Source organism: Oncorhynchus gorbuscha, linkage group LG19 (genome assembly GCF_021184085.1).
Source record: "Oncorhynchus gorbuscha isolate QuinsamMale2020 ecotype Even-year linkage group LG19, OgorEven_v1.0, whole genome shotgun sequence".
Lineage (NCBI taxonomy): Eukaryota > Metazoa > Chordata > Actinopteri > Salmoniformes > Salmonidae > Oncorhynchus > Oncorhynchus gorbuscha.
In genome coordinates, this window is record NC_060191.1 from 37,937,680 (window position 1) to 37,949,304 (window position 11,625).

General features: G+C 42.7%; 1 protein-coding gene across 1 annotated transcript; it reads right to left on the reverse strand.

Moving 5' to 3' along the window:
- Positions 1-6,298: 6,298 nt before the first annotated feature.
- Positions 6,299-10,535, reverse strand: LOC124006202 (hepatocyte nuclear factor 3-gamma-like). The gene is made up of 2 exons (XM_046316045.1): positions 10,048-10,535; positions 6,299-9,063 (listed from the first exon to the last, which is right to left on the reverse strand). Exons 1-2 carry the CDS (start codon positions 10,117-10,119, stop codon positions 7,804-7,806), a joined length of 1,332 nt encoding a protein of 443 aa, XP_046172001.1. The 5' UTR covers positions 10,120-10,535; the 3' UTR covers positions 6,299-7,803.
- Positions 10,536-11,625: the final 1,090 nt, after the last annotated feature.

An 11,625-nucleotide genomic window follows, 5' to 3' on the forward strand; every position in this document is an offset into this window, starting at 1 on the left:
TGCTCCTCCGGTGAATGATGTGATTGTTGCTGGCAGCCCTCTCTCCAATTTCTCTCACGCCTTCACGTTGTTCTTAGCCCCTCACACCGGTCACCCGAGAGGCAGGCGGGACGTCGGTAATCTGGCCCAGCTGGGCTCCTGTCGTTGCTAATTGGTGCAAACGAGGGGGACCTGGGATTGCGGGGCCATGAAAACAAAACCCCCCAGTAACAGGCTCGTGACAGGGCGGGGAACCAGGCCACAGGGGCTGCTTCCACCAAACTGTGACCTCTCACTCAGCCAGGACCCAGGGGTGGGGAGCGCACAGGGACTCCAACCATGGACCAACCAGATACTCCACAGGCTCTTATAGATGTCAAGACACGAGGAGAGGCTTTTTGTGGACTGACTCAATTTAGAGTTATCATTCTGCCTTTAGCTCTTGACATGTCTAACATCATTATACAGCCATAACTGTCCTCTCAAGTGAGATTTTTAAGATCGTGTAATAACCGTGGGTGGTAGATGAAGTGTCAGTACTTATAACTAGACTTTTGCCAGGTAAGTGAGGATGATGCTAATGATGGTCATAATGATCATGATCGCGATGAGTAAATACAGCCAGTGTTATTGATGATAAGTCGATTCTGGAGGATTGCCATTTCCAGGGTAATATAGTAACCACTCACAGAGCTCCGGTATTATCCATTTGTACAGCTGAATAGACACTAAGGTCATTCACTTTAAGTGTCTGGGCTCAAGTTCTCACACCCGTGTGACAACCTCTAACCCTCTGGTCAAAAGTTCAGGTCTGTCATAATAGCCTTACTACTCCTTTACTACATCTGTCAGTGGGTCAGGGGAAACTAGTGTGTATCAGATACAGGACAAGACAGAGAAAAGCTTATCTGATTGGACTGAGTAACGAGGTCACATGCTGCAACGGCAAAGGTGCGGGGCGGATGTCACTCACACACCTGGGGCGGATGTCACTCACACACCTGGGGCGGATGTCACTCACATAACCGCTTGGAGGCATTGCGGAGGTTGGGTGTGTCAAAAGTCCAGAAGTCCTTGTTGGGTTCCTGAAGTGTTGTTACCTACATCCGTTATCTACCAGTGATCTCTGGCAACATGCTTAAAGAACAGGAAGAGGATCTCTAGGTTTCCTCATCTAAATGTAATCAGATCATTAAACTTGGCCTGAAGCCTGTGAGATCCTAGTTAGATCCTATCTTGTCTACAGTTGAGCACATTACGTTTCCCAGAATACATCAGTGTCAGTGCATGAGCAGATAACCTGATGTGGTCTATCATATATTCAAATCCACCCGTCCATCCTTTTTGTAAGGATGATTTTAAAAAAAAATTAAAACGACCATGTATCGTGCAATGTGTAGGGGCCATGTGTTGTGGCTGCTCAGGTTCTTACTCTCCAGGACCAGAAACAGAAGCTTACGTGAGGTGGTGGAGGTGTTGGAGGTGGTGGTGGTGGCTTCACCCAGGAGTGGCTGGGTGGGTGATGAACGCCTCTGGAATGTCCTCCGCCATCTGGGGTCCATGTGGACGAGGTGGCAGGCCCAGGACCTGGCCCGGCGGGAGCAGAGGAAGAGCGTGTCAGCCCCGGCTAGACCTTAAGACAACACAGCCAGGTCTGACAGCCACTGTCCACTGCCCCGTAAATCACCGGCTACACTATCACACACTGTCTCTCTCTCCCTGCAGCGAGACACTGCTCTGTTTGGACTCGGAGAGTGGAGTGTTTTTGGAAAGGAAGAAACAAGCATTCCTCCCTCTGTCTGAATGTCCTCTTCAAAATGTGTCAGCTCGCCTGTCGCAGTGTTACTACCAAGAGGCAAATGAGGGTTAATGGACGTTTTGAGCGACAAAAGCTGTATCAGACGTACAGAGGGCAACTATTACAGGCCATAACAACAGTATGTGTTAGTTGGACATCAGCCAAGACATAAGAGCAGACATAAGCTCCTACGTGCCGAGTTAAAGCCAGAGGTGTGACTGTGGCACTGGGCTGGCCATGGAGCTTTTCTCTCTGCATTGTTGACTCAACACTCAGACCCTGATCAATCCAATAGTTTTCGTTCTTTCTTTCTCACAGGGAAATGTAATCAGTCCCCTTCTCTGTCTCGTTGTCTCCCCGTCCTGCTTTATCAGGAGCCACTTTAACAACACCCACAACCCAAAGAGCAAAGTCCAGCGTATTATCTCTGCCTCTGCCTCTGTCTCTACCATGTGCACTCACTGACTGGTCTCCTCCGCACAGCACAACATACAACAGGCTGGAGAGAGCTAGAGCAGGATATGAAGTCGAAAATAAAATGTTTATATATGTGTCCCGTTACTACACTCTTAGAAAAAAAAGGTTCTATCTAGAACCTAAAAGGGTTCTTCGGATGTCCCCATAGGTGAACCCTTTGATTAACCCTTTTTTCCAGGTAGAACCCTTTTGGGTTCCATGTAGAACCTGGGACCAAAAAGGGTGCTCCTATGGGGACAGCCAGAGAACCCTTTTGGAACCCTTTTTTCCCTAAGAGTGTACAACGATATAAACACAATACCTAATGTACACTATCTACATTAAATATATAACAAGGCATGTTTTTGTAGTCTCGTATCTAATGTAATTATCATACAAGAGATGAAATGATGAATGTATACTATCTATTATAACTTATAAACATGTATTATCGCAATTCTATATTTCACAGGGCTCAAATTGGTTATATTTCAGTATATGCTTCAAAGGGCAGCTACGTTTAAAAGTGCAGTCATCCCACCTGCGCAACAAGTCTTCCATTATTCCACTATTTCTTCCTCCAACAATCCAACATGAGAGTATAGCCTGAGGGTTGAACTGTAGGCCTCGGTGTGTTCTATCTTTTCTTTCACTGCTTGGGAAATGTCAACATACGATCCAACAGGATGCAGTGTTTGCATCCAGGATGCAGCTCTCATTTACATAGTACATCTTCAAGGGATGAGCCAGGAGCCACCCGTCTCTCTCGTTTTATCTGTCACATCTACAGGTGAATGCCAAAATAAAGGAAACACTTCAGTCAACGAGGGATACAAAAGTATTTTGAAAAGCAGGCACTTCCACACAGGTGTGGTTCCTGAGTTAAATAAGCAATTAACATCCCTTCATGCTTAGGGTTATGTATCATAAGTCTGGGCCGGACATTATTTTGGCCTCCATGGCTATGCCCCAATGGGATGATAATGCACCCATCCTCAGGGCACGAGTGGTCACTGAATGGTCTGAAAACGATGTAAACCATATGCCATGGCCGTCTCAGTCACCAGATCGCGACCAAATTGAACACTTATGGGAGATTCTGGAGAGGCGACTGCGACAGCGTTTTCCATCACCATCAACAAAACACCAATGTATGTAATTTCTTTGGCAAGAATGTTGTTGCATCCCTCCAAAAGAGTACCAGAGACTTGTAGAATATATGCCGAGCTGCATTAAAGCTATTCTGGCCCAACTACCTATTTAGAGACTCTATGTTGGTGTTTCCTTTATTTTGGCAGTTACCTGTACATACGACTAGAGAAAAACACAGCCAGGCTATACGTATCCGACATTAACCGCCTTCTATGACAGCTTTTAACTTCCCAAATGATGAATGATGGCTGACAAGCCAGGAAATCCAAAGTGCATTAAGCAACAATTTAATTGAGGGGGCAAATAATAGTTCATTAGATACGTGGTCTGGATGAACAATACATCTGTTCTATCAGTGTCCTTGTCGTATATCCACCCATGTTCCCTAACAATCAACCAGCTCGCCGGAAGCCATTATTAACGTGTTCTTTCTGTCAGCGCACAGAACATCCAAAAAGTGTTGCATTGTGTTTTCCCCCTGTGCACTCCTGACAAGAGCACAAATTGCTGTCACCTGTTCCTGTGCCTTAGACGAAATGTTAAACAAGAGAAACGACAGTGAAGTTGCTCTTGAGGAGGACATTTTGAGATACTTTGCAAAACTAGACACTCTGGGTTAAACTGGATTGGGTCAAAATAATGGACTTGCTATTTCATCTTACTTCAGCGACATGACTGTAGTTGGTTGAATTGGCAAAAATGTCTCAAATTGTGGCTAACATTTTTGTCTCATTATGCTGTTGTCAAAAGTGAACTGATTCTGATCATCAATAGTGCTCTGTTCATACAAATATCTGAGAAGTGTTTGAATGGGGTTATCATGGTTCACAACAGAATACAAGAGAAATCACAGCTAATATACGGGGGTGACATTTTGTCCCAGGTTAGTCATAACTGGGCAGGACTCTGTCCCCTGTTCCCAATGCACCTTTGTGTAGCTGTGGCTACCATATCAGCTAAATACTGGCCTATCTTATCAAACCAACTGCACCATGTTGTGTGGAAGGTGACGAACAGGCATAGATTCCTATTAAAAGATTCAGGCCTGTGTGTGTGTGTGTGTGTGTGTGTGTGTGTGTGTGTGTGTGTGTGTGTGTGTGTGTGTGTGTGTGTGTGTGTGTGTGTGTGTGTGTGTGTGTGTGTGTGTGTGTGTGTGTGTGTGTGTGTGTGTGTGTGTGTGTGTGTGTGCGTGTGTGTGTGTGTTTTTGTGGGATCTACGGTCAGCTTCAAAGGCTCCCTCAGTGCGACGTGACACTGGAGAATGGTTTTGCACCCCTACGTGACAACTCCGGAAACACAGAGCAGTGTTGAGCAAGAAGGCTGTGGAAGGCTGCCCTACTGTCAATGGAATGCTGGTCTCTACAAAAACTCAACATAAAGTTCTCCTCTGCCTGGATGACTTCTTCTTGTAAAAAGTGAATAACATGCCGTTATAACCTATCCATGAAGGACACAGACAATGACAAAGAGCTCAGTTGACTGATACATAACATGAATGATACTTTTTAAAGAACTAAAGAGCTACATCACAAAGACAATCACTGGTCACTTGAAGGAATGTTGTTTCTAAGAAAACCATCTATTTATGCTGCACTGATGTATGTATCATCTTATTCTCAATTCCATCCTTTCTGGAATTTGTCCAACCAATGCAAACTCAAGCAAATTCAAATAATCGAATAATGTCTAGGTTTATTGTAAGTAGGAATAGTCTGTTCTGTTGAGTGTCTTATCTTACAGTACATGACCTATCTTCAGTGTCATTATACGTAGGCTATTTGCCACTTTAATATGGTGTGATGTGTAATCATTGTAAAATACTTTCCATGTATGCAAATGTTAAGGTTTACTGTAATTAAGTCATGTCGTGGTGTTCCCATCATCCCAAAGTTGGTTTGGTGTTTCTAGCATGAATGGTTAAGAAAGCAGTGGTACTTTGAATATCTAGCTCTCATGGTCACCCTTGACTCCCATGTTAATTATGCAAATATTTAATGGTTGTCATTTCTAAATTATAAATAATATTTAAAAAATCTGAACAGAAGCAATATCATTTACACTAGACTCGATGTTTTGAAGTTGCAAATCGAATATAATAATATGAATCCATGAAGTGATTCTATCTTCCTGAAGTTGTTTTGGTGTTTCTAGCTTGAATGGTTAGTATCATTTTTAACGTCTACATCTCATTGACTCCCATGTTATTAATCGGGCAAAACATAATCCGATACACAACCAAAACAAACTGCAAATGCATCCCACAAGCTTGATGCAGTCATTGTGTGCAATGAATATGGGACCAAATACTAAACGTACACTAAAGTGCTTTCATTTATATCTTGTAAAACAGATAAGTATGAAAATACCTTCAAATAAAAGCTGACATACTGTACTGTCACCTAACACGTTCTATCTCAAATCTAAAATGCTGAAATTTAAAAAAAAGTTTGCTTCACTGTCCAAATACATAGAGGGAAGTTCATGAGTTCTTATTTGCAGTAAAACTAGGATATCATCAAACTGCAGTTAGAGCTTTTTTAATGACTAGAATTATAGTTTTTGTTCAAATGTGAAGGCACCCAATCCCAATTAAAACACTGTGAGATGATTCACTGGCCATCACAGTAAAGTCGTGTCTAGAAGCCTGGCCCGGTTTGTGTTGGGGCCAGAGGGCCAGCGTGAGTTCAACACTGTTTAGTCTAACCCACCCAAAAGTCACATACAAGAGTCATTTGGTAGGGAGCTGTTTCAACAACCCTATAGAATTCAGCTGAACCTGTCCATCCTGCAGCAAGACCTACATCACAGAGCCTCTGTGTTACCATCCAATTGTAAATATAAACCAAATGAACATGGAAATGACATATAAGGATTTAGTCAAATAACATATACACCCATTTCATCAAGTCTATAGATCATTTCATGTATATATTTATTTCAACGGAACAGGCAACAATCGTGTTTCTCCCCCAAAGTTTAGCTTTTTAATAAGAAAAACATTAATAGTTCAAATCACAACATTCAAACCGTAAACAACAACCTGACAATATATACAATATATACGTCTGAAAAGCAAAATTGTTTAAATAGTATTTTTTGAAACTAAAATACAAAGAAATAAAAAAACAGCATTTCTGACCTGAAACTCAATGTTTATCTTTGAAAAAGTGTTCCTTCAGTGAAAATTCAATTATCGGTCCTCCATTATCAAAACATCTTGAAAGGCACTTTGAGGATGAGGGTTGCGACATAAAGCTCAATGTTGCATTGACATTGTTACAGTGATCCAATTCTAGTTTGCCATTTGCAGTTTAAAAAAAAAAAGGGTTATCATATACCATTGTTGTAACACACACTGGGCCTCCCCAGCTGTGTAAAACGGTGGGGAATCTCGTGCAAAGTACTGTATGTAAATGGTCCTATTAGTGCATTTCCATTCAACTCCTATCTTAGTAACGGACCTACCATAGCTCCTCTCCCTATTAACCCTTGGTATGTTGTGTAATATAATGTGAAGCAATTCTAAAATATCCTATGCCATGAAGAGCTGGGGAACAGCAGGCTCTCATTATTGATAAGAAAAGGGGTCTCTGAATTAAATTTTAAAAAACAGACAAACAAAGCTGAAATTAGATTTACCACAGTTTCGTCCATTTTTAAACAGACGTCATCTTTTTTCTTTAAAAGGATACCTGGTAAAAGAATACAAGAAATGGCTCTCTTATCAGTAAAAACAACAGCCTTCCACCTCTTGTAAAAAATGAACCGTGGCAGCTACATTTGTGTTTACGGATGGGTATTTGAAGAGATTAAAACAACATATTAAAATGGGAATGAAGCAATATGTTGTAAAACACAACAAGAATTCCCTGTAATGCAGTAACAACTGCCTCGAAGCAGTAACCTGAACCTTTTCTCACTCCCACAATCCCTCAAATTGTTTCATATCACATTTGTTTTGTAACTTGTCAATACAGCACTGTACAAGATATATTAATTTTCTTCCCTTCATAAATAAATGCACAACTCCTTTCCCCCACTCCATCTATTTACAATGTGTACAACCCAAGTAGTCCTGCTTGTCTGTTGAACAAACCAAAACCCAGTTTGAAGTAGTCTAAAAAAAGAGAAAAGCAAAAAATGGCAAAGGGGAGACATGACTTCTGTGTGAATTTGTGAATGTATCAGTTTTAAAGACCTTCTGATGAATAGGTGTCAATCCAGCACTGGGTTTTACCTTTGTCTTCGACTTCATGTAACTGCAGGGTTCCCCTTTTGAACTGTGTATCAGCACTGCTAAATGTTCTTTGGTCCCTATTGAGTAGCCCTTCAATGGCAGCCATCTTACATTTTGAGATTTCAAGGCTGCTAAAAGTCCTTGTCAGCACCACTTGGCTGTGGTCCAGAAGGCCTCCATGTTAGGAGGCATTGAGGACCGACCGGCTGTAGAGGGTTTGGTAGTAGGCCCCAGAGTCCATGGCCGAGGGTCCCGCGCTGTCGTAGATCTGCTTGGCTGCTATTGGAGAGGAGGAGGCGTAGCAATTGTAGGCCATCACCTGGTCCTGGTACGTCTTCAGATCCATCTTCTGCTCATTGGACATGAGGTTGGTGATGGAGAAGGGGTGATTGAAGTTGTAGTGGGGATCCATGGCCTTGAGAGGGTCATTCTGCAGGTCCAGATTATGCATGGCGCTGGGAAGGAGGTGGGGGCTGCCTCCCATGATCTGGGAGTGGAGAAGAGGGACGGAGGGGGAGATGGAGGAGGGCACGGAGGAGGGAATTTCCACCGGGGTGCTCTGGACGTGGGACTGGGGCTGTGGGGCGCAGTCCAGCTGGACCATGCTCCTCTGCTGCTGCTCCTCTGAGGAGGAACCAGGGTGGGAGTTGTCAGAGTGGGCCGAGTCAGCCCCATCCGAGCCACCCGCTGGGCTGTGCTCCTCCATCAGGCTGTCTCCATGGCCCCCCTTCCCCGAGCCTCCCTCCTGGGCCTTGCCAGATTTCTTCGCAGCCTTCTCTTGATCGATCTTGAAGCGCTTCTGGCGGCGCAGGTAGCAGCCATTCTCAAACATGTTGCCTGAGTTGGGGTGCAGGGCCCAGTAGGAGCCCTTGCCGGGCTTGTCGGGTGAGCGGGCCACCTTGACGAAGCAGTCGTTGAAGGACAGCGAGTGGCGGATGGAGTTCTGCCAGCGCTGTTGGTTCTCGCGGTAGTAGGGGAACAGGTCCATGATCCACTGGTAGATCTCATTGAGGGTGAGCATCTTGCTGCCGGATTGCTGGATGGCCATGGTGATGAGGGAGATATAGGAGTATGGCGGCTTGGCGTGGGTCAGTGAGCGGCGGTATGGCTTGGGCACCTCCTTGGCCCGGTTGAGGGAGGTGGGAGAGGGGTAGCTCAACTGGCTCATGGGCTGGCCCATGTTCTGATAGTGGGAGATGGAGCCCAGGGAAGGGGCTGGGGAGCCCAGCTGGGAGAGAGAGTTGGGGTTGAGGGATGAAGTCACCGGGGACATGTTCATATGGTTGGCCCCTCCGCCCATGGAGGCCAGTTGACTGCTGAGCCCAGAGCTGCCATAGCCCATGTTCATGGTGGCTGGAGAACAAGCTGGGTTCAGGTTGATGTAGCTGTTGATGGTGCTCATTGAGCTCATTGAATTCATGACACTGGGAGAGGAATACATCTGAAAACAAAACAGAAAAGAGTTGATTTAGTCATTTGGAAACAAAAAAATATAGATATATAGGTTTAGACAACAAATAATGTAATTATATTTTTGTGTCCAAAAGCCTGTACTAATGGAAAGCATAAACGGACAATGATACAACTGCTGAGAAAGGGACATTGATTTCACAAAGCATTGATAAACCTGAAAATGGGGAGAGAAAAAAATACGACTCAAAATAATAAACTGAAAATGCGCGTCCTGGATTCGTTCCCTTTCATTTCGTAGTTATCCTACTACTAAGTACTACAAAACCACAGCAAATAAAACAAACTGTTAATGAAACGTTCCAAAATATCTGACTATAGGCTATCGGTGATATAATACGCGCAAAAAAAAGGATCACAGAGCCGTAAAATACACAATCATCTATGTAACCTAATACTTTTTTGAGAGCATATCATGTTGATTAAAGACAGGATTTCAGTTGCCTTTCATTTAATCACGAATTTCTTGAGGAAATGTATAGCTTATTTAAACTTTCGGAGGTACGAAATGAACTGCTAATTTAATTTCCGAGATGCTTTAACATTCATAATTTGCATATTTAAATAGTTTGGCCAATACGTGTTAGTAAACAGACCAGGGAATTGCAACACAAAAAAAGATGATAGATTTTTATGTAAACAGGCTTCTAAATGTCACATTTACAATTTCAACAGGTCACACAATAGACAAATTGAGCCAAAGTATATCACATCAGTGTTGTATGTTGAATTGTAAAATTATAACATTACTATATTAAAGATAAGAAATTGCAGCCACACGTGAAAATGGAGTGAAAAATATAAAAATAAAGCCAGTTGTGTTCGTAAAATACTGAGCTTTCGATTCAGTAACTTAATTTCAAGAAACTCTAGAATAGACTTTAAATAAACATATATCCAGCATCCCCACACACATAGCCCATATGGTAAACTTATATAGTATAAGTGTTTTTACCTCACTGGCTTCGCTGTAGAAGGCATTCCACTCTGGCAGTTCATGAGACTCCATCTTCACCGAGCTCAACATCCCCAAATACAACTTTTTATAGTAAGAAACTATATTTGAGCGAATGAGACTGCAAATCCTTGTTTGAGTTTATAATAGCTTTGAGTCTGCTCAAAATTCAGGACACCGGCAAAAATAGTACAATTTAAATCCAAGATAACGAAAGAGTTCCACTGACTAGATAGAAGGCTAGACTAAAAATGTTTAAAAAACAATGCTTCTTCGGTCTATGAGTAGGTCTTCAGTTAAATGTCAATATTTATTCGTTGATTTATCAATCATCCATCGTTTCATAATCAAGAGTAACAGGTTATTTATTAAAAGCTGACGTTCTCTTTGGGAACGCTAGATCCGTATGAAGTCCGCAGAATGCTCCGGTGCAACCCCCGATCCGTGTGAGTCAATGTGCTATGGGCAAGTACAGTAAAAGTTGGACGTGCCTTCTTAAAAACGCAGGTAAGGTCCCGCCCCATAAGGGCATTTGAATATCGTCCAAGGCTATTTGAATATCGTAAAAAGACCTCTCTTGCCCCCTGGTGAGGGTGTATATTGGCCCGGGACAGACACATCCATCTCAATTGCAGCATGCATCCTCCACTTCTTGACGACAAACTGCTGCTTAAACCTCACTGGATGTGTCTGATTATAGGCTATTTTCATAATTTATTTTACACCACAATTATAAAATCCAAAACTAAATGTATGGCTTTCAATTATTAGAATATGAATTTATAAAGTATTGCTTCAAGCTGAGTCGTCTTCTGAGTCGCCAATTGAAGTCAATCTGTAGCTCAATGGAAATGAAATTATTTTATTTGTCTCTCATTTTAATACACTTGACTATTGAAAAGATCAGCTCAATAGGTCAAGATCTGAAATGAAGACGACAACTCAAAGGATTATTCCAGGCCTGGATGAGGTCTTGATGTAGTCAAGAGGGTATAACCTTCTCACGGGTTAAATTCATCAGTGGGAGGTCTGATTAGGGGAGCCCGAGGTGAATGACCAGTGGGAGAGCTGTTTAATACCCCCGACTAACATTTCTCTGGAGCTCTATCGGATATATGGAGAATGATTAGTTGCTGGGGAAATTGACTTCTCAGAAGCACTTTGGTCCCCAACTCCCGTAGCCTATGCTCTTACTCGTTGTAGGCCTGCCCAGTTTAAGTCCAATTGAACATTACAATGAACGAAACATTGAATTATTCATGTGCAATACAGTCTGTTGTCTGCAATAAGAGGGTTACATTTGAAGGTAATATTAAGTCATGAAAATATTGGCAAACCAAAATAACGAAAAACAATAGATAATGTAGCCCTAATCCAATGTGTGTAGGCCTACCCTTGGCCTGATTCAGAATACACATCTCGTTGTCAGGCGCAGACAGTCAAATCTGAATGTCAATGCATTTCCTAATTGCCAATGAATGGAGCTGTAATTGATGCGCATAGGTGGTCGACAGGATTAGCTGAGAAAAGGGCTAAGGAAACACGCAGGAAGGAAACGTCGTGTTTAGCGCAATAGGC